This window comes from Polyodon spathula, chromosome 10 (assembly GCF_017654505.1).
Source record: "Polyodon spathula isolate WHYD16114869_AA chromosome 10, ASM1765450v1, whole genome shotgun sequence".
Lineage (NCBI taxonomy): Eukaryota > Metazoa > Chordata > Actinopteri > Acipenseriformes > Polyodontidae > Polyodon > Polyodon spathula.
The window spans coordinates 31,185,494-31,209,736 of record NC_054543.1 but is presented as its reverse complement, the minus strand read 5'-3'; the positions used below and the strand labels follow the sequence as shown (position 1 = coordinate 31,209,736).

Here is a 24,243-nt window from a genome sequence, read left to right as displayed (position 1 = left end):
TTATTGCACTGCACACCCGGGGAAGGCCCTATACTGTCCAAAAGAACCACTCCTGTTGGCATCAATGTGATTCCTATAATATGTAACTTTTCCTGTTTTGAAATGGTAATAGAGACTAAAATGACAATATATTTTAGGTGTTTAAAAGAAGGTGAATTCATAAATTAAATAATATTTTTTACATATAGAAAGATGGAGTTTACCTTTCAGTTGACATTGTAGTCGGGTGCTCAGTTTCTATTATGAATTCTGCTGTTTCAGAAGGAGAATTGGAATGGATGAAATACTGTAAGCTGATATTTATTTATTTATTTATTTATTTATTGTTATTTATGTTTACCGGTATACACAAGACTCAAGCCAAAATACCATCCCCAGTCCAGCTGGTCCCAACCAGCCATCAGACTTGGACTGCAATCAGAAAGCATCCTTTTTTAAAAGCCATTGAGATCCTGCAGTACTGAACAAACACCACAATGAGCTGCAGAATGGAGACCTTTATTATACTGTAATTCAGCCTTCTTTCAGAGGAGCTCTGCAGTGCTTTCCAGTGCGGTTTCAATAACAACACCTTCTGTTTAGAAGCACTGAAGGTTAGTGTAAGGATAGCACAGGTGCTCACACATGCTGTGGATTGTGGTTATTTACCCATCCCGGCCACAGGTCTTTTCTGACCACAGGGATCTCAGTCAGAGTTTTCCGAGGCCTCTGTTTTAATTAACATTCAATGGATTAATGGTGCTCGCTTTTGGCCAAGCTATTTTTGTGCTGCTGCTTTGCCCTGTGGCAGAAGCACTGCACTGTTTAAACATTCTACATATATGGAGAGTTGTACTGTACAGTAAATTATTTCACACATTTCCTTGTCTTGCATTCGCTATCTGAATTTCCATGATGACGTGTGCTCAACATGTGCTCTGGAGGGCCACAGTTCAGAAGCCACCAGGCTCACCCAAGATGGGTGATTGGGATGCTTATGGTCTTCTTACTGTATTTGTCTCATATACCCCCCAAAAAAATGTTCTGCTGAAATTACTGTATTTATCATTAAGATTAATCTTTCAATAGAAAAACAAACCAAACAAGTTTATTAACCCCCACAGGGAATACTGTAAATGTACTGTAGCGGAGGCCTTTCAAGTTTTACTGTACAGTGTATCATGACAGGAAATACAATGATTTGATTCGTATTGATTTTTGTGAAAAAGAAAAGTTACGAAAGTCTGTACTCGCTTTACTGTAATTAAACACAAACAGGAGAATATTCGGTTGCACTGTGTCATTACAGCATAACAGATGGGTGGTGTTAATTGGGCCTAATTCACTGTTTCTTGACTCTAATGAAGCGATGGTGTTGGTGTGTAATTGTAAGAGTGTACTGTATTGTTTGCTGATTGTGGGCATCATTCCTGTGTATTTGTTTTCGGCAGGGGTGGGGGGGTTGGCACAAGAACAGCTCCTTGTGAAACACAGGCGCTACAGTAAGCCTGTTTACAGATAAACAGGTTTGTTAATAATTGTAGCGCAGAGCTGCCTCCATTATAGGGAATGGAAATGCACAGGTTGCATGCATCTAACCTTCTTCTTTTGCTTTACATCCCTTTTGAAGCAAATTTAAACCAGGCTGCATTTCAGCTACCGCATTTAAAATGGTTTTGTAAACCTGTAAACCACCTGCAATAAACTGAACAACAGTGTTTTAAATGAAAACAACCTTCCAATGGAGATAAAATACTACTTCACATTTACAACTAACAAGTGCAAAATACACTTTCACTAAAGTAAAACCAAACAAATAAATAAATTGGTTCCTTAGTAAAAGTTATTTGCACACAGGTGCTTCTGTGGTGGAGTCGTGACCAGTTAAAAAACACATGAAACACAAAAATACATGGCTAATTTGCATAGAACTTGAGGTAAAGTACAGCCAGCTGCTGCTTCTGCTTTCATTAATACTTCTGTAATGCAGGAAGATGCAAATGTAACTTAGAAATGCAAACCAAAAATAAAAATGAGAAATTATACTCCAATGTTCGTCTATAGTTTTAGGATTTTCAAAACGGCTATTAGAAGTATACAAAATGGTGACGTTTACACATTTTTGAAGGTGGCAGCCTTACATATTTGTAATATGAACAGGAACTTATGATGTCAACAGAAATCTGTAATATTTTTGCATGCAATATTCCTGCAGTGTAGATCTACACAGTACCTGTTCATCCCTAGTAAAATGGCTCTGAACTCTTCAGTCACCACTGTCCTTGACAGTTGGAAATTTCCTTCAACAGCTCCAACAATTAAATGCTGGTGATGGGAGAGTGATTCGCATCCCAGCTGTCACATACGAGTGCTTTAGCCTCCTGCAGTGTTCCTGCAGACCCATCTCTGATCAGTTTAATGGTGTCTTCACTGTTCCTCCTATCTCTTGTCTCCAGGGCTGCTTATCTCCCCGTAGGATACTCTTATTCCTAGTATCCACAGCCTTTTCTCAGGTACAGCGGAGCTTGACTGGCTGGTCGAGGCGTTGTTGAAGATGGTCGTCTGCTTCCCAGTGTAATTGTCAGATATAGCTACACCTCCCCCAGACCGCCCAGCTCCGCTATACCTGGGGAATTGCAGTGGAAACAAGGAATTCGATGGCACATTATTTCTTCTGAGCAAAGGGGATTCTGTGATCTGATAATTGAATGGACTACAATTCTGACCGATCATGGAGTGATTGAGCCAGTCTGTGATGGAACACACATTGTGTAGTTCACGAAGCAGCTGTTCTGTAATTTGAGGTCCATGATCACCCAGTAATGGACATGATGTCAATAAGGTGCAAAAGGTATAACATTAAAACTATATTAAAGGTGCTTGGTTTATGTAGAAATTGATGGTTTGCTGTTGAGTTCTTCCAAGTGCTTTCCTCCTTGAAGAGGGACAAACCCCAATGCAAGACCTGTCATTTTCTAGTTGTAACCAGTAGATTACACATTTTATACACAATGCCCTATCTTTCTGTCCTCACTAATCTTGACTGGCTTGTTAAGCAGATACTGGCACCAGTTTGAATTCATATTTTTCAGCAAGTGCAGCCATTAACATTTAAAAAATTATTTTGTGCTGTGCCACCGTTTGTGCTGTGCCAGCATTGAGTCCACAGAGACTCATTAGAATTAGTTAGAGTGAAATTATATTTTGCCAGCATATGTGTCGAAAAAATCTTATAATAGCTTTAACCAAGACATTATAAAAATGACCGTCGCAATCCTCACTGTGGAAAATACAAGACACTTGAAAGAGTTCACCACAATACCATAGAACTGTGGGGCCACAAAATGCAAAACATACTGCAAAAGTACTGTAACAAAAACCCACTGAAGGCATTTTCCAGGACTGAATTATTTCTCATGGGAATTCTCCATTTAGCACATTTTATTTCTGCACAGATAATTCATAACTAATATGTTTAGGATACTGCTGAGAGTAAAAGGAACTACCTTGCAGAAACAGACATGTTACGTGTAGGCTGTTCATTGGAGGAACTTTTTACAGGCAGCTTTCCAACTGATACCATGGTCTGGGACACACTGTGATTTGTGGAATCCCATTCATTCATTTATAAATTTTGTTTGCTTGTTTTTATTTTCCTAGCAAGCTGTTGCAGACAGCCTGTACTGTACATATCAGAATGGGCTCAGAGGCTTGCTTTAGCTTGCCTGGCATAGTACTGGCTGCTCAGAGTCGTGTTGGGGATACTGCTGCAGAATATCCCCCTTCACCATCTGTCATGGCTAGAAACAAAACAGATTGACCCTCATTATTTGCACTTGTTTAAAATGGGCAAAGACGGATATAACCATGTTTTTCTGCTGTTGGAAAGCTGTTTCGGGCATAAAATTGCGAAGGGATCTTGGGATTATGTGTGCTTTCACGTCGTCATTTATCAACCTCCATACTTCCCTGACAGTAAAATATTATAACTACACATTATTTTTCTGCAGTCTTTGAGATTTAAAACTCATCCTTCCAATTTTACAGTACCATACAGCATCAGTGTGAGTTGGAGAGCCATTGAAATCAATTTGATCTCGATCTGCAGCTGATGGAAATGAACGAGTATGATTTCAAACCACTTACAAGTCAGTCCCAGTGACAGATGGAAACAAGCATTAGAGATCCTGACTAGTTAACACCACCCCCCTCCTCAAAACACACACACACTTTCCAGCCCACATAATCATCTGACCTACGTTAATAACGTCTCATGTTTTCCTATGTTTCAGCTTACACAAGTCTAATTCCAATAATGCAAAGTCATTTATGTCAATATTTAAACTTGTTTTAACTCATATAGTTTTTTTTTTTCTTGTAATTTTAAAGGTTGGCTTGAGGAGAAAGAGTTCTCTGCCAGGAACAAGGAGGAAGACTGAAGCATCACAGTCAACTGGAAGTGAGTAGTGTTTTCTGAAAGGGAAATGTCAACCTTTTAAACATGTTTACTTTCTGATACAGGCTTTTTCTGCTTTTGTTACCTCTGACTCCTGCTAATCAGAAACCACACAATTCAATATACCACAATTCCTTTGCTTTTTATTGGGCAACAGTTTGTCCCAGTTACCGTGCAAACGCTTATAAATATCACAATTATTAGTTTTTATGTTCTTGCTTGTAGATTTTCTGGGAATTAGTTTTGTACTGAAAAACAAACAGTTCTGTAAAGCCATTCTTCTAATGTAGATTGGAAACACATTGTTAGTCCTGGGTTGAACAGAAAATGGACTGTTGGGAAGGATCTTTTAAAGTGATACAGAACACCCTGCAAAGTTGCCTGCTCTATTTTTAAGGCTGCATTTTGTAATCACACATCACAGGTTACAAATCGATGGGAATACATTTCTCCACATTTACTTGGGAAAGTTTTGTAATGCTTTAAGACTAGTAGGGCTGACAGACTTTTGGCTGCCTTGTATTTTGTTGGAGGAAAACATTTCCCCACGTATAGTGTAAACAGCAGTGATTGCTACAGGACAGTCTCTGAAGCTGCTAGCTGCTTTGCAGAGTTCTCCGCGGTTATAATTGCAGCTTGTTAGTATCTTGCTGGATGAGGGGATGGTTTTTTTTACGTACAAATACAACCTGATTTCATCTGAAAACAAATACCAAATACTCCCTGTGGAAATTATTTTTGTATAATTTTAAAAAAACAGAATGTTACCGAAAAACAACAACCACATAAACAAAGTGGCCTCCTAACCCATCATACTTCTAAATGCCACTGAAATTAACCCAACGAGATCAAAACAGGATTTTACATGAGCAGAAAAAAAAGGGTTACAAATTGGTGTGGAATAGCTTTTTTTGGATTAGTGTGTCATGTCATTAGTTGACAACAGGAAGTAAGAATGCATCAGTCTTTTGTGTCCACAGAACTACGGTTATTGGTCTTAGAAATCAGGAAAGAAAAGATGAGATTTAATCACATTCCCTTCATGCCATGCAAGTAAATCTGCCAGCCTGTACTTTGTAAATCACACTGTACTTAGAATAACCATCGCTACAAACTGGGAGCTTGTTATCTTTCCTGTCTTCAAAAGGATTTAATGTATGGACTCTGGGCATATGAGCATTCATAACAAGGGGAAATGTATTAACTGTGACGTTGAATAGCGCCAGCCTAGCCAGATGACATTCGTGATGGTTTATGCCTCGTGCAAATTAACTGCTTCTGTATTTAGAAGACTATACCAAGTGATTCATCATTTACATTTAGAATAGAGCCACAGCTATTGAGGTCATTATTTCCACATGGTCCTCTCTGTCTCTTCTTTTTCTCTTTCTCAAAACAGGTGGAATATTAGTGTGTTGGTTGTAAAATGTGATATTTAGCCCCATGCATGTACAGCAGTACAGTATCAAACTAAAAGATTATAAAGCATTAACAAATTAAAGAAGTTCCTAATTCATGCTATATATTTTTTTCTCCCTTCTAAGCCTTTTTAATGAATAATGAAAAGCAATGATATTGGACTGATCAGTCCTTTGTTTAATTTAGCCCAGTGTTTCTGTTTACTGCATATCAAGCTGTACAGAAAACTGAGGAAACATACAGTATATACTGTGAGGCTGTACATTCACTGTTTGCAGGGAGTAGAATATTCACTTTTCAATGATTTCATCCTAGCGGTAAAGTCTTGTATGGCATTGCCTTATGCGCGTTGGAGGAAAGAACAGAAGGCAGGTTCATTGCCATGAATAATAGGTTGTGGAACTAGAGCAGTTTCCAAGGTATAAATGCGTAGCAATAAAACCCTCAAACACACACCGCTTCCCTCGCATTTCTGCCTCAGCTGGTCCTCCGAGCTAGTATGTGTGTTACCTGTGGGATCCCTGTGTGGCAATGTGAAGTTTCTTGGTTCATTCTGGCTAAGTAAGGTTCTAAAAATCAGTAGAATTATACAGTATTGTATTATTTCAAGTGCATTAGCTGTTCCCTATGCAGGGTAATTCTCCTAATGTATGATGTAGGAAAGCCCAAGGATTACCAATCCCCAGTCTTGACAGTTGGATTTAACATGTAGAAGAATGGGTTTCGCTTTGTTTAGTTTTTTCTTCTGCAGCACACCTAGGGGTAGATTTACTAAAGTATTGCGTCTGTCGCAATCGTTGCAGACCACATGCAAATCAGTCGGAAGTGTAGCATGAAATGTATTAAACAAACCCAACGCTGTTAGCATCAATAACGAATGCTTTGCAGCCGCGGTTCTTCTATGCACTTTAGCCTTAAATTAATATGTAATTCTAGGCACTCCTGCAGAAATTTGCAAAAACAGGGTGGAGACATTACAAATGAGGGATCAAAACGATTGTAATGAGATGTACTAAAGCTGCGGGCAATTGCGACACTTACAGTTGCATCAATTTGTTAAGAACTTTTGAAAGCGCGTTTTAAACAGTTGAAATTGTTGCTGGCATTTCCCAGTCCGCTTTTTCTCGTGTGTTGAGTTGCCAGCTCAGTGTATTTTTGAGATGAACACCCATGCACCTAATTTTAACTAAAGTCAGTGTGTACTTACAAGCCTTGAAAACAAATTTCTATGACATTTCTGGTTTCCCCAGTGTGTTAGGAGCAGTAGACTGCACACTAACCCCTCCAGCTCATTCTGAGCGTCTGTATAGGGCCATGATTGTGTGTTAACTGTCTAGGTTACTAAGTAGACCAAGTTTAAAATAATTAAAATAAAATAAAAAATAAAAAACCTTTAAATCATTTAGTTTCAAATTAAAGTAAACTTTTATTCGCATTATACACCAATGTGTAAATCACTAACGATGTCAAGTTTGACCTCATGTTTAGAATATGCTGTGTAGGAAATATAAAGGGTTCAACACTGAAAACATTGCCCATGAGAATGGCATTGCATCACTACCATGTTTTAAAATGATCTCTGAATAAACAGGCACTGTATTAGTAAAATAATAACATGGGATTTCCAGTGGAATGAAAGATTATGAAAAAGTTGCATAAACCTAGCCAGAGAAGCCTTTAGTCTAATTCCTGTTTTTTTTTTAATAGGGAACAATTACATGTTCCAGATGATTAAGGGAGCTTGAGTTTTGATTACCATCACTGTTCCTATGTAACCCGGAGCATACCATGCATGATGGAGCAGCCTTGGGTTCTTCCTTTGTATAATGCACTTGTTTTGTAAAAGTATCATATGGTACAATATACACTGTATTATATACACCATGTAGAATACTGTAACCCAATGCATTGCACCTTGTGTAACATACAGCACACACTGTATTTGTGTGATATTCTGTGTATATTATGGTATATTACTTGGCTGTTTGCATCACATTTTGAAAAACAAAACTGTAAACCACCTGAATTTTATTGCTTTGGTGCCCTGTGGAACTTATGTACTCAAGTGTACATACACTGATATCGCTGCAGTAAACTGCAGCTGTCATGTTGTTGCCGTGACAGTAAATAAATACACTGATACAGTAATTACTTATCTATAACTAGTACACCCTCGATAATGTTACATTTAGAAATGCCTACTCCTCAGGTACACAGGTAAGGAAACAAAGTAGGGACACACCGGGGGGGAGTCAAGTGGAGCTTCCAAGTGGTGGAATTCAGTGGCCAGTAGTGCTGAAGGTGGTGTGTATTGCACTTCTTTATATGAACACCAATAATCCTATACAAATAGGAAGGGCAGCATTTCCACAGAAACACTTGTCAGCTCTTGATGTGATTGATTGACGTCCTTCAGTTTGAATAGGGATTGTTTTTTATTGATGTGATTTGCCCTGTGCTTTGTTGCGTTTGATTGTTCTTGCCTTGCTTTAACAGCAGGTCCTCTTTGGAATTAGATTGCTCTGTAACATGTAAAATGGTGGTGCTAAAGAAGTTATTGTTTTACAAGCTGTCAGCTGCCATCTGCACCATACCGAATCATTCTGTTTCTGTGCAGTTTAGTTGCAGCATAGACTTCAGTTTAATTCTTGTGGTCTTTTTATGGCTGCTATTGCAGGTGTTCATTGCTAACCAGTTATCCTGATTAGCCAGGTGCTGGAGGTGTTTACCGCTGTCTTATTCATGATAGGCTACTTAAAGGTGAAAATCTTTCTTGCCTTTCTGAAAAAGTATATTTCTTAAGGTGGAAAACGTGAGTTTTAATTCCCTTGCTTTGTAGTTGGTGTATTCTTGTTACCTTTTTCTGTACAGTACTTTTGGTGTTTGTTTTTTTTATATATTTTAATGAGGATTCTCAGTTGCTTGGAATATTCCATAATAACGTAATATTTTTTTTATCACAATTGTCACTAAATGTATTTTGATACACAGCAGTTAACAACAAAATGCAGTAATTGTATTCTAGTGGGAAAAATACCATCCGCCCAAGCTCTGTCAGCAAGTGTCCCTGGTCCAGTTGCTGTCAGTTCAGCAGTGTTGAGAGAGTTAACCTGACAGAAAGGGGGTGGGGGTACCGAAGTACAATACCAGTAGACCTTATCTATTGGACTAAGACCAGATCTTTGTGCTCCAAGCTTGGCCCTGCAACATTCCAAAGTCATGTCAATATTAACACTTGTAGATTACTTTCGTTTTAACTGCATTGTGAGCTGCTTTGGAAATGTAGCTGGCAAGTGAGGAAAAAAAGACAGCATCTGATGGGTTAAAAGGCTTGAATTCAGTTGATCTTTTGTTGGTGGGAGTGTGAGACTGGTTACCATTTTTTGATAAATGACACAATTTGCAAATAACACGCACAGAAAAATAAACCCTCCTGACCTTGCAATGCCCTTGAACAGGATTAGATGGTGAAACCAATCTTCTTTTTGGGTGTGCTTGTTGTGGTTATTTGCGAGCAATTGCTGGGAAGTTGCACAAAGTAGTGGTCAGCTTTAGCAACTGCCACAAATTATGTATGTTATGATATTCACTCACACAAGGAAGCAGTCTTATGTAACAGTAGATTTTACTGCATTGATTTAATGCAAAGAAATCTACATTATTTGTGAACAATACTAATTAACTGTTGCAGTCATAAACTGACATGTTTGTTTTCTTCCTAACCCACTTCAGCATATATCAGGTGTTTTTCAGAAAGAATTTGCTTAATGGTGACTCAGAATATCTTGTAGCTTTAGCTAATCTCTGCATTAGGGGTGCACCAATAAAGGTTGTATATATGACAAAATGAACAAGTGTTGTTTACTTGCATTTACTTCAGAAAATGAATACACATATTGTGTGCTTGACAACAATTTATACATTTGTTTTACAACATAGTCACATAAAAATAACACTTTACAATTGTACTAGTAAAAACACTTTTGTAGAAAAAAAATATATTATGTGACTAACTTTTATAGCCACTTGCTGTCAGACATTGCGTATTATAACTTCTACCTAAACTTTACAAAAGAAAAATGTAGCCTACGCAATGTCAGCCATAACAACTTGTTGTTTTTATTTTAAGCCTACACTGCTTAAAAATGCAGCTCAACTTAAATTGTTTACATAACTATAAAAATAATACATTTCCAATTACAAAATTCTGTCAAACCACAATAATCAATTTGTGCTTCAAAATGCTGCCAAATATACCTGTTCTGGACCTTTTTCCACCTCCACCAACAGTACGGAGTTCAAACCAGGGCTCTGCCTGTATCCTTTTTTTTTTTTTTTTTATTTACAACAAACAATAAAATAAAATAAATCAAATGACTAACTCCTTTCGGAGCGCTAACTTACCAACTCAGGTTTTCCCTCTGCTACTAAACCAACAGCTAACCCTTTTTCAGCTTTCCCCCAAACTTTCTTCTTTTCCTTTCATTTTTTAAAAATGTTATTACTTTTCTCTCTATCCTTCTCACCCCTAAGCTCACCTCCCATTTCTCTCTCTCTCTCAAAAAACTATCCTCTCCCTCTATATATTGGTCCCTTAATTCCCCACAGGTGTGCCTTAATTCAGTTCTCCGCTTGTTCTTCTGGGAGATGTAGTTTCCTTTCTGGGCTTTACATAACATGACACTGTTCCTTATACTAGACTGGGGTTCTGTAATAAATGCAGACCTATATACCTACCATCCACTACCTTCCCCCATACTTTATTACTATATATACAGTGCCTTGCAAAAGTATTCAGACCCCTGACCAATTCTCTCATATTACTGAATTACAAATGGTACGCTGAAATTTCGTTGTGTGTGTGTGTGTGTGTGTGTGTCTATATATATATATATATATATATATATATATATATATATATATATATATATATATATATATATATATATATATATATATATATTTTTTTTTTTTTTTTTTTTTTTTAAAAAGCATCAGAATAATATTCTACTCACAGTTCATCGTTGGATTTAATGTCGCATCAAGCCTGTTGTGCTGCACAAAACTCGGCGTTCGAATTGTCTTCAGATATTTTTTTTTTTAAATCCAAGCACCGCTCTTTTGAGACATGTTTACTGCAGGTTGATCGCACGCTACATGGCACTGCAAGGAAAATTACTGTCTCGGTGTTCTTGAGTCATTGGTAAGCACCTAACCTGATTCTGTGCTGGAAGAAATTCAAGCATGAATGTTGGTATACTCTATTGGCTAAAATAACAGAAACTGCCAATAGCCGATTGTGGTTTTTCCTTATATCTGTGCCATGCCAATAGACTACCGATTATTGGTGCACATCTAGTCTGTATATACAGATGGATGCATACCCATGTATTCGTGTTTGCAGACAGGAGCAGGTATTGATGTATTCAGTGGTGTGCAGGCAAGTGTTCATTGACACAGCACTTAATTAACCTCCCTCATCTAATTTCAATTGACTGCGTTGAGCAATTGTACTGTTATTTTGCTGAAACGGTTTAGGCAGAACTGTCATTGGCGTTGTCCTGTGATGCTGTTCCCTCCAGGATTCCTGTGTGTTTTGTTTTGTTTTTTTTAATTACATTTTCTGCTGTGCATCACATGTTACAGTCCTGGGGACTTGCCTCCTGCACATCCTATGGTGGCGATTGTTAGTTACAAGCCAGGCCTCTCTTACGCATGGAGGGCCCTGCATTGCAAGTGAAAGACGATCTGTTTGGAAGCAGTGGTGATTAAAGCCTCCTGTGCTACAAAGAGTAGGTGTAGAACAGGCAAGGACAGGACAAACTACACAGTTTGTAGTCATTGAGTGACCTTGAGGGAACACAACATGCAGGGAGAAGTCGTCTTCTTCAAATTAACATTCTGTAGCTCTTGGGACACGAAGGGCTCCGTCAACGGTCCACCGTCGCTTAGATCAATTAAATACCCCCCATTGTGTGTTCTTTTCTTCTTTTTTTTTTTTTGCAGTTGTCAAGACTATAAGCCATGCAGAGCAAATCAGTGTACAGTAGGACATGCTCTGAAAAGCTGCTGTAATTTCTCAATAGGGAAGAGTGTTCTCAGCTGCTTTCAGTCTTGCATGAGCCCGTGCTGCTCCGGGAGGGGGGGGTCAATTGAGGGGTATAAAATAAATAGTTGTGCAACAAAATAGTTCCAGTGAAATATGTACTCACATTTGCTTACGTGAATGATGCATACGTTATGATAGTGTATTTGAGTTTTTTTTTTTTTTTTTTTTTTTTATAGCCTTTGGTGAACCAATAATTAGCAAATTCATTTTGGCCTATTTCAGTGCTGATCATAAGGGAAAGCAGTCGGCATTAAAAACGTGTCATTGGGAAAGCAGTGGAATTGTTACTTTAAACTGTTCCTTCATGCAGACTTATGTAATTGCTAAAGAATAAAGTGACGAATTGACGTAAGGAGACAAGCAACCTCCCTTAGTCCACTAGAGCTGGAATGGAGAGTGTCATGGTGGTGAATGAATGACCCTTCGGTAGCAGGTGATTTATCAGGGAAAAAAAGCCAGCTGCCGTATGCTATCTGGAGCGGGACAGAGAAGTGAATGGTTATTACCCCAAATATCCATGAACCAGCAGTTCTGTTTGTGCATTGCAGTAACTGATAAACTGTTCATTGACTTCAGTTAACTAACTGCTTACAGTTATGCAGGACTAAAGGCTACATTCAGTATATCTAGCTACACACATTATGCATTATAAGGTAATTAAGCCTGTTTTCAGCATTGTTACGAATTGATTACATTTCTTTGCCACTACAGGTGACTGTAAGATCTGTTTCTCCATCTCTGATAAACTTGTGTTTTGTGACTCTCCTCTGTACAGAGGTGAGCACACAACTCCGAACAGGTTCCCAAGACCATGTCATGTTGTGTGCAATTCTCTTATGCTTTGCTGTCATAGAAAATTCAGTAACTAGCCCTCCATCTCTGATATTTGCTATGCAGTACAGTACTGGATGTTATACATTTAAAGGTTACTGGTATATATTTGTGAAGTTTCTGAGTGGGAAATTTCATATTAAACATTTTCCTGAATATTCAAACAAATCGATTTTAGGAGTTGATCCTGATCCCAGCTGGTTTGCATAATAGAGGTTTTCCTGTGCTTCACTTAAAAAGGGACCTTTTTGGTCTTTGAAACTTAGAAAGTGGCTTTTGTTTTAAAGATTTTTCTTAAAAAAACAAACAAAAACAAAACAAAACAGCACCATTGGCATTATGGAAGTGTCTTCTAGATGGTCATTGATTTCCGAGATGGAGAGTGTTACATTAGGAGGCAAGAATGTGTAACTTTCATTCGTATAATCATAGCAGCACATTTCCAGCTGTGCCACTGCTGATGCAGGCAGATACAGAGTCTGAGAGCTGTATTTCCACAATGTTGTTTTCATCCCCTGTTCTAGGAGCTTTGGGACGTACAGCAGATGGTATTTTGAGGGCGTTTTACAAGAACTCTAAAAGCAGTGTCAGAATGTAGAATACAAAGAGATGATTAATTTTAAGCCTCAGGTTTTGTTTGAAGTTTTGAGGGTTCATTGTTTTAAGGAGGGCTGAGTGTTTGTACAGAGCGATAACAAGGTGTTCATTGTGTGAATAAAAAAACCATCAATGCTTTCTTTGTTCGGTCACATACAGAGAGCACTAAGTGATTTCCAGTTGTGGAGTGGAAAGAACCCTTGAACGTTCTTGACACTTGCCAAAGCTGAGTAATTCAGGGAAAGGAAGTTGACTGCTGCAGTAGGAAAAGAAACCAAAGGTCTGCATTATTCATTGATTTATTAATTACCACCGAAGGCACATAGAATCACACCTGTTCAGTTGCAGGCTTGGATGCAGAACCCATTAATATTGTAGTTATTGTAGTATATAGTATATATAGTATATTGTATATTGTAGTAAAGTTCTTACTGCGCCTTTGGACAAAGTCCAAACAAATGAATCCAGGTGCGTATATCCCCAAATACTTGTAGTAGCAGAAGTCAAAGGATCCGCACACTGTCATCAGGAAAGTGGCAACAAAGAAACCACTACATATTCAAACATTGTTTTATTTGAGCAAAGAACAAGCAAATAAAGAAATAAAGTGCTCTGTGCAAGCAATGTTTTATCCCCAACAGCCTGGCCAGGTTTGTTATGGTACTGTATATACTATCCTATTAGTTTCCCTTGAGTGAACAAGTTCAGCTCGAAGGGCAACGGCTGGTCTGACCTTTACTTCAAATGTAGTATAAAGTGGACGGCTCTGCAGCTAATGCATCTATTTTTAGAGTGCGGATGTGATGGAGACTCTGGACCTGCAAGGATGTCTGCCTCGATCTTCAAAGCAGATTCAGCAGCTCAGTGCAGTGGCAATGTGGAGATCTGAATGTGGAATCTGACTTTTTATATATGTGTTTCTAAATATGATTAAATTCCTCTTCAGCGAACTTTAAGGTGGAAGCTCCCAGATCTCACCCACTTTATGTTTTTGGCAGGGTGAGTTCAACCTTCAGTCCCACAGCGAATATAGAAGGTCCCTCCTGGTGTGCCATAGTGAAAATGACAACAGTGCTTGGTTATATTAAAGTATTTTCAATTAACATAGTTAGAATTTAAAAGAAAATGTGAACAAAGTTCATAAACAGTAACTTCTCTTTAGTAAGGAAATCCTGGTTGATAACAAATATTGGCTGGATGTACTGATCAGTAACGTGTTTATAAAAGCATTAAATGGCAATTATTATTTTTTATTTAAAACTTTAAAAGTGACCTCGTTTCATACTGTATAGAATTAATTTAATTTTGTAAAGAAGCCTACAGTATACTCTACTGGGGGATTGCAAGAGGGTATTCCCGTCAAATCACTATCCTCCAAAACATTTTAAAACAGAGTTACTTGAGAATCTAGGAATAAAATACCTGCTGCAGTGCCCTCCCGTGCTCCAGTGCCTTCACTTGCCAAGTTTCATTGATCTGCTTTGAATAGTTTTTAACCACTTTGTAAATCTGAGCTCCCCTAAACGGATAAGTGCGGGGAGACCCACCTGAGTCCCAGAGTGCAGGGCCCTACTGTATTCCTCTAAGCCGATTACAGCACTGAGAGGTTACTAATACAGTAATTGGTTCTTTTCATAATTAAAACTGAAGTTGAGTTAGTGCAGAGTCCATTTACTATTTTGCTAGACATTGGTCCTAACTGTAACGAGAATGCCTTTTCTAATCATATAATATAACTGAACTTATTTACTCTAGAACTTTAAGTATAGTTGACATGGATGTAAATCATGTTCAGTCAAGCTCATTCCTAGCAGTCCACTAAACTGAAGTTTTTACCTGTACCCTGTACAGGGTGCTGAACTGATGTGTTGATCAGATCAGTAGACCGTCTGTGTGTGCGCGGCCAGCGAGATGTTAATAATTAAGTAGCAGGCGCATAACACTATCTAGAAGAGATGCAGAGTAGAGTATTTGCTCTTTATCTTGGGCAGGACCTTGTACTGTACATGTAATGTTAATAAAAGAGTGCAGTGATGCATTTATGTCATTTGTTTAAAGGCAAATTAATTAAAGCAGGTCACTGACCTCTCCTAGTCATATCAGTATTTCTTCTTTAGAAAATGCTCCTATTAATTAGAGTGAATGGTACTGTTTTTTATTCAGCACTTTGCAGAAATTTCAGAAGCCATGTGTTATTTCATTGAAATTTTAAATTTCTACGTTAAAGCAATATTCCCTGTGACTGGGGATATAGAGCAGTGGAGGCAGTGTACTGTACAGACTGTCTGATTTACATTTCTTGTTTATTAATAACCGCTTATACACTCTCGATTTATGGACTTTCTTTTGCATAATGCCTTGAACGTCTAGGCTATGGCGATTACCTTCAGAATGAAAGTATAACTGAATATGCCAGTAGTCTATACTACAGAAAGTCCTGGGACTGCGATGGGCACGCTAGATAAATGAGAATTCACTGCAAGCTCACAGAACTAATTGAAATGACTAAACTCTTTCTACTGGAGAGCACTGAGCACCTTTTTAAACGTTTTACTGTAGTTGTAAGTTTTTGCCTTTTTTGGTTTGATTGCACTACTGCTGGCCTCCCCCTTTTCCTCATTTAACACTAAACATGTATGCTTGCTCTGTGGAAATAAACAAGTAAGTAACAGTGTCCTGTAATAAAGCATAATTAAGCAGTGCTTTGCAATGCAACTGAAAGCCCAACTGTTATGTGCATGTATGCTGAAACAGCTAAGGCTTAGGTTGTTAAAAAATCCACTGTAGAAGTCAACATTCAACCAACACAGGTGTTTTCAAGTACACCAAATGTTCAAGATTTTTGTTTGATCAGGTATTATTATTTGTTTCAAACATGCATTGTTTCCCAGTGCACCCGCAACACTGACAGACACAGCCTTTGACACAATTAAAAAAAAAAAAAAAAAAAAAAAAAAAGGGTAATTGAATGTTATTTGCTTTTTTAAAACTTTGTTTTGTGGCAACATGACTTGTACGTGGCACAGGGCTATATGACACTGTCCATGAAGTTTGAATGGTGTGACACAAATAGGAGTACATTTGGATGAACACGAAGTGTATCAATGGCTATACAGGAGCCTCAGGTATTATCATGTCCTCAATGATGGTTAATATAGCTTGATTTGTAACCAGTGAATTGCAAGCTCCCTAAATGACAAGCAGACTGATGAACACATGCCTGGTCAAGTGTCTGTCAGCAGCCCAGTGTAAAGATCCCTGGTTCAGATGCTGTCTGCTCAGACCGACGTTTGCATTTTCAGTATGTTTCACCCACATGAGTCGAAGGCTGTTTTCTTCACACAGCTTGCTTTATGGAATTTAAAGAAAAGGCTGTTTTTGAACGGGGATGCTTCGGTGAAACTGGCTCAGTCAGTAAATGCACAGGGTCTGTAAGCAGATTAACCCTTGCACATAGCTTGTAGATGTTTAATAGGATTTTCCAGTGCGTAAGCCATTTTGATCTGCACAAGGCCCTGCTCTGTTGCGGGTTTGTTATATTCAAAGTTAATTGTTAAAATGGAAGCTATGTAAGGTTTTTGAATGGGATGACTGTAGGAAATAAATAAAAAATAACAATATATCGGTGGTGGAGAATGTAATAAACTCTCTATTGTCTTTTTAATAATTAAAAAAAAAAAAACAGAAGTATGCTGTACTGTAATTCAAAAGGCATCAATGCACACTGGCACTTAACGGGAACTCTTATTATCTTACTAAAACAGAAGGTGCTGTATTAGATTTCCCTGTTTTTAATAAATCTTTTTATATTGCCTCTGCAGACTCCTCACACAAAGGATGTAGTGCATGTGAGTCTCTGGCATTTGATTAAGTTAGTCCATGAGTTATATATTCCTGATCCATATGCTTCTCTTTCCAAAACTGGACTTCTAGCTGGAGACAGCTGTTGCGATTGCTTTCCTTTTATTGAGGTTTACCTTTCATAGCAAACGGAAATCTAATCCTTCCTTCCTTAGGTATCCCTAAAGATCAACAGATGTGTCACAGTACAGAGACCTGTTGGATTCAGCCACAAGAGAACTGATTTCCTGAGAGTAAGGTAAGCACCTGACATACTTTAAAATCTCATTGAAATCATCTTTATTTTACCTGCATTCTATTCCCCTAGTTGTACACAGTGGTTGAAAGCAAATCAAAAGAGCTGTTCTGCTCAGCACCCTTTCAATAAACAGACCATTAAAAATCAATATCCATACCTGTCATGTAATTTAGTTCCATAAGGCCACTGTGCCATAATTATATGGCATGATTCATTTAATTTAATTTAGTAAGGTCAAATGGTGCTTTAATCACGCATTCTGTAAATACATCAGTTTTGCATTTTCCTTTTACTCTTAATAAATGACTTTTTTATTGCATGCTTTTTAAACTGGAATGTATGAGCACATACTTTTTTGGTGAGAAAGGTGGTGTCCTTTCAAGTTGCAAAAAGTGCCTGGTCCTGGTGCACTTGTAAACATTAGTTGATGGTAAAGGACTGGGAGCAGCAGGTTGTGCTCCCAGTCTCTGTACCATGATAGCAGTTTGGATACTGTTTTGTTGATTTTCTATTTCAAGTTTTTTTTTGGTTTTCATTTATTTTAAATAAAAGTGCGTGAGTAGTGCTGAATTGTACTTTTCTTTGTCCATGTCTGCTATTCCTGCCGCTAGCCAGCCTTGACCACAGCGCTACTCTACCGCAAGTATATTACATGAAAAAAGATGATTTTCACGTTCTGGAAACTAGCCCTTTGTTTACAGTAATGCCCTTCTGCTACATTTCTTTCTTCACATGTGGAGTCCTAAACCTGTGCATGGCTGTCCAGAGGATTGTCATTTTTGTTTCTACTGATTTTATATTTCAAGTGTTTGAAAAGACTAAAAGATTGAGATTGACAAAGCTTCCTTTTATTTGCATCCTTAGATTTGATAAAACTAGCTTTCTCCCACCTGGGTCCTATAGTTACACTTGCAGACCTGATTGTTTTCAAAAGCTCTGTTCCACATCTTATGTCATTTTATCCCTTCTGAGTCTGATCAGCTTTCACACTGCTTAGCTTCATGCATTTTTAACAAGTTTTGGAGCCTGTAACTGGGGAAAACAATGCTAGAGTTGTTTTTAGAAATGCAGACTAAAGGCCAGTGTGTCTGGTTTTGCAGTATAAGTTAGTTTATAGAGTCGCATAAGGTTTAAAGTAAGCACAGGCTTGCTGTGGAGAGCAGGCAAGTCATTTATCCATGTTGTCAGTCAGGGTTTAACTCAATTGGTTTTTGTTGATTTAGCACTTTCCTGGTGAAGGCCACGCACTATGGTTATGAGGCACAGAGCAGAGAAAAGGTATCCAATATTATAAAGGTCATAATCTTGGCTGAAGCCAGATGGTGTGATGTTTGCTGAACATCTCTCCCCATTAGTTGCAGGGTCAGATTGATTTTCAACTTGAAATGAAAGAAATAAGCATGCAGAGTTGAGCCTTGTGAACCTTTTGCCTATACAGAACAGTCGTCAGATTATCTAGTTGCTATCTTATCTAATTGCTATTAGATGCAGATTTTGTTTCATATTTTTGATTGGGCCAACATTTAAGTTCAAAACATTGGTTTAGAAGTCCCTTCAACAAGTGGAAATGGGTTTGAGGAGAAATTGTGTTGATTGCATTTTAAAATGCTTTGTGAGTTTAAGTGTCAGTGTGCTTTATTTCTGAGTGTTCTTAAAATGGCACTCCATTACTAAAACAGATCAGAAGCAAAATGATTTCCTACTGGAGTGCTGTCAATTTTTATTGTTTTTCATGGTGTGCGTGCGTGTTAATTCACCCAGGGTTGAAGGTGTTACTGTGTTTGTCGCACACACCTGAACATTTTCTTGCACAGGAGCATGCTGACTAAATTTTTTCATTTGCAAGAAATGGATCTCTTATAACAGGCTGGTTACCCATCGTTTCCCATACTGGACTCAGGGTTGATGTGGAGGATGGAGTTCAGTATTTTATTTTATTAGTCCTGTACGCAGTTTCTATGTGAACTTTCGTTTATTTATTTAAACATTTTAATTACTTTTTTAAACTCCCTTTAATCTCAGGAAGGACTAATACAGCCAACGCTGTAATGGCAGTCTGTATGCTTCCTCAGATTTAACAGTAATTTGCATTAATCTGAGCTAATGACATCTGTGTCATATCCCCCGTTTATCAGCATGGCAGAGCTAATGTCAGGCTATTAAATATTTTAATATAATAAGTGACGTCAGAGGAATAAACTACCACATGCGGAGCATGGGCTTGTGTGTGCAGCTCTAAATTGATCTAAAAATAATCTATTTATAAGTATATATTTATAAGTTCTAACTGCTTATAAATATATATTAAGTATTTGGATTAATCTACACAGATGAAGGTCATTGATGTTGATTGGGCTAATGTGCCATTTCAAATGAAGAAACAGCTGCTTGATTTGTGTGGATTGATGTTCTCCACAGTCAAAGAAAAGCAGCAATCAACACAAGTCCAAGCAGCTGTTTGTTCACTGGTTTCACTTTGAATGGTAAATTAGCCTAATCGACACCAATGACTCTCATTTCATTGTCAGCACATGATTTCTGTGGGACCTCAATCCGAATAATCAAATGATCAATTAGTGCAGCACTAATACCTGTTCTTCCTATTGCGCAGTGGTTAAATGATGCTAACTGTGAGTGTAGTAGTTAAACATTTACAGTATTTGGTCAGCTTTACTATAACTATATGAGGCTAATCTTCTAGAAAGGCCAATATGGGAGTCATGAAACCCAGCCCATGGTTCCTTTGTTAATTTATGAAGAACTGACACTGGTTCACTACAAGAGATGTCTGTGGGAAGTATTGTATTTCTACTGAGTACATGTTCTCAGGGTGCATTGATTCTTCAGTACGCTGCATGCCTCAGTAATTCTTGCTTTGATGAAGCCCGGAAATTGAAGTGACAAGTTTTAAGCCTGTCTAATGCAGTTGGCAATCAAGAGAGCATCACGGTGGGGAGATTGGCAAAGGCTTTTCTTTTCAAGTTGCACTTTGCAGTGTTGGGGGCGAACAAAAGTGTTTAATATCTAAAAAGTCCACCCCCTGTAAATAAGATGTGGAAAGCTGCTCAACAAGGCTATGCACATACAAAGGCTCCAGAACAGGTCTAAACAGCAAAGGCTGGGCACTTCTTTACAAAGAGGGATAAAACCTCAACTAATCCAGGGGTGGCCAACCCTGGTCCTGGAGAGCCACAGGGCCTTCTGTTTTTTGTTTCACCAGAGTTCTCAATTACTTTATTGGACCAATTGTCTTCTTAATTGGTCAACACTTCACATTTTTTCCAGGTCTTTTAGCCATTGATGATTTTAAGAATACTCCAATTATCCAATTACGGGATTGGCCACCCCTCTACTAGTCCTTTAACAGAAGATTCCTTAAAACTGTCCTTAATGTTTTGTGAACGTGCAGCTTTAGAGAGGGAAGTTTTGTTTTTTGTTTTATTCTCAGTTACACCTAATATTAAACAGTGTATTTGTATAGTGGCTCGTAAGGTAACTGAAGAATATTTGGTAGATCACCACAAGTCAACATAAAGGGTTTGCTGACACAGCTGGCGCCATCAAAAATCTTTTTCTGGCTGCATCACGTGTATTTAGACCCTAAAGCGGTATGGGTTATTGAAGCACGTCTGTGGTTGCACAGTTCAGTGTACTGTGGTGTGTGAGCATTGTTAAGCTTTTAAGTGGCTTGTGCGATATTGCACAGTTGTATTGTTTGTTGTTCGTGCAGTAACTTGTTGGCTTGATTGAAGTGTGTGATCTTTGGCTGAGACAGCGAGTCTCATTACAGCAGCTGCTGCACCTGTCTTCACTGAGTTCTGTACAATGGCTTGACACGGATCCCCCTGAATCACGGCTGTCTCTTTTGTTCCCCAGGTGTCTCAGCAGTTGAATCTGTAAGAAGATGCTGGAACCAGACAGAGGTGTGGTGGAGGAATGGCTCTCAGAATTCAAGGTAAGGAGAGTGTAGCAGCTTTTAAAAGTTTTATAATGTATTCTACTAGTTCTTCCTGATAGAAGCTGTACAAACCTTACTTCAATATCATAATTGTGTGACAAGCATTTAAAATGTTTACTCTGTATGTTTTTATTTAAAGGATTGTTACTGATTTAAATATAACTGTCAAAAACATAAAATGACGAGTAGATACATTTGCTGTAGCATTTTTATTTGATTTTATGTGGAAATTCACCTTTTAAAATGCCAGCAGAGACACTGATACAAATACAGAAAGGCATCTATTTGTGGGACTTGGATGTTTCATATACAGTGCTGTTCATTTTGATAGTCACTTTCTAGGGATTTGTTGACCCCACAGCCGTCTGTATATTTTTAGATATATGTGACACTCCCTTTAGTTCTAAGTCACATGTCCAACCAGCTAGCCACTCGCCCAGTCTAACCTGTTGTTTTTTGTTGTTCTCCTTCCAGACATTACCTGAATCTCAAGTTTCCAGTTATGCAGCAACGCTTCATCAGAAGAAAAAACTTGTGTCTGCTCTTTATAAAGTCATCCAGGATTCTGGCAATGAGGTATGAAGTGGCAACTACTAGCAAGACCAAGGAGCACTGCTCTTAAAACCACACACACACATACACACATATAAATACCCAGGGTCCTCATAATCTCAGATTATATTTAATGGTTAAAAATTGGTATAAAATCGGCAGTGATCCTAAAAAGGAATTATTTGGTATAAAATCAATTTTACTGAGGGGTCACTTATGTAGGAGTGTAAAATGAGTTGATTTTACACTGTAGGTTGTGATAGTGTGCTTACTGGGAATCCAAGATCATGAATATCTTGATCAGAAGGGTAGGAGCCAAGCCGCCTTAAAACTCCTACATTTTCTGCGTGTTCAGCACAAACCTTCTATCATCTTCCTAGTTCATTCTGTGAGTCGAATTCTGGGTTTGTCCTGGTTTCACACGCTGATAAACAGATTTTACTAACTATGCTTTATGGTACAACAGCAGGGCCAAAGTGCATCAAAATAGTAAGTTAATTTGTACAAATCCTTTCTAAAAGGGAGCATAACAAGCTTGTGGTAGTAACTTTTAACGGTTTTAAAAAGTGCAGTGACTGTATTCTTCATAAACAGGAACCTTGTTTATATTGTTTAGAAAGAGGAACTGAGCATGTGGATTTGGTTTAAATGTACTTCCCAATTTCATTTTTCTTTTTCTATTCATGACTGTTGAACATGTTGTATTATTTCTCTAGACAGATTATTGCTTATCATGATCGATGAAACCATACAATCGTGTTTTTATAAAATCATCCCTGCAAATATGAATTGGACTGGAGTTATTTCTCCTAGACTTCTTCTGCGGGTCTGCAGTGTTGAAAGACTTTAAGATAAATTTACTTAACGCTCAAGCTACAGAAGATATGTAGATTTCTAAGTGTCTTTCCTTGAGTTAAACTAAAGCACTTGTTCTTGTACAGTATTTATTTATTGTATTTTTTGGGATCACCAATTATTTTAACTCTGATTTTCTCCCAATTTGGAATGGCCAATTATTCAATTGCTGCAACCCCCCCACTAACTCGGGAGAGACGAGGATGAGCACTCGCATCCTCTGAAACGTGTGCCGTCAACCATCCGCTTCTTTTGCACTGCAACGCTGTTCGCGAAGCCACTACAGAACTACAGCTTTGACCACACAGTTCTGAATTGCACATTGGCAGGCCTGCAGGTGCCCGGCCAGCCACAGGGGTTGCTGGTGCGCGGTGAGCCAAGGATTCCCCAGCCGACCTAAACCCTCCCCGCCCTGGCAGTGCTTGGTCAGTTGTGTGCCACCCCTGGGAACTCCCGGCCACAGTCGGCAGTGACATAGCCTGGGTTAGAACTGGCGATCTCCAAGATATAGGGCGCATCCTGGATCCGCCACTCGGGAGACCCCTTGTACAGTATCTTTTATCACAGTGCATTTCAGTTGTACACAATAATACACCTTGCCTCCAGTGTATCACCATTCCTTATCAGCGGGCCTTGCCTTCTATGGTTTGAAGAACTATGTGCCTTGTTTTGAACCTGGGTCACACTGATGATGCAGTCAACCTCAGGAAGAAAAAGTGAAACAGTTCCCGAGTAGAAGCACTTGAAAAGTTTTGAAACAGCAGGTCTTGTATTGCTCCAAATTATGTTTTATATTAACAAAAATACCGATTTTCATTATTATGTTGCTTTCACAACTTAATATTTGAGACCTGCATAAAGGAATGACAATACACTGAAGGAAAGGATGGTTTAATTGTGGATAAAATAAAGGTAAAAGTGTGAAATAAGGCATGGGTCTGCAGGATGATTTACTTGTTGCTACTGTTTGAGAGCTAACCCGCTGGTTTCTTCGTCCACAGCTTCTGGAGCCAGTGTGCCACCAGCTGTTCGAACTTTACCGGAGTTCTGAAGTGAAGCTCAAGAGATTTACACTGCAGTTCCTTCCAGAGCTGGTCTGGGTTTACCTCAGAGTCACCGCCAGCAGGGACCGCCAAAGCAACGGCTGCATTGAGGCGCTCCTGCTGGGCATTTACAACCTGGTGGGTGTCCTGAGCACTGAGGGAATCCGAGAAGGGCTGTGGCTGGCAGGACACTGGGGTGGGTTAGGGTGGGCTGACCCTCGGAGATTATCCGGATCATGAACTGATATTAATCATTTCACTCCCAGGATTTGCTTTTAAGGTTCAAAGCTCCCGTATTATTTATCATTGAGTAGTGTCTTTGGAGTCTGGGTAGTCGAGGCTTAA

General features: G+C 38.6%; 1 protein-coding gene across 4 annotated transcripts in view; it reads left to right on the top strand.

The window, feature by feature from the left end:
- Positions 1-24,243, top strand: part of LOC121322095 (protein FAM126B-like) — a 66,784-nt gene that overhangs the window by 7,616 nt on the left and 34,925 nt on the right. For 2 of the 4 annotated variants that reach the window (XM_041261612.1, XM_041261611.1), the window contains exons 2-6: positions 4,369-4,438; positions 17,408-17,490; positions 21,367-21,445; positions 21,923-22,024; positions 23,857-24,036. In XM_041261612.1, coding sequence (XP_041117546.1) covers positions 21,395-21,445; positions 21,923-22,024; positions 23,857-24,036 — 333 coding nt within the window. In that variant the 5' untranslated portion in view covers positions 4,369-4,438; positions 17,408-17,490; positions 21,367-21,394. Of the gene's footprint in view, positions 1-4,368; positions 4,439-15,460; positions 17,491-21,366; positions 21,446-21,922; positions 22,025-23,856; positions 24,037-24,243 lie in introns of those variants that run through there. The other 2 variants (XM_041261614.1, XM_041261613.1) reach the window with 2 other exon arrangements.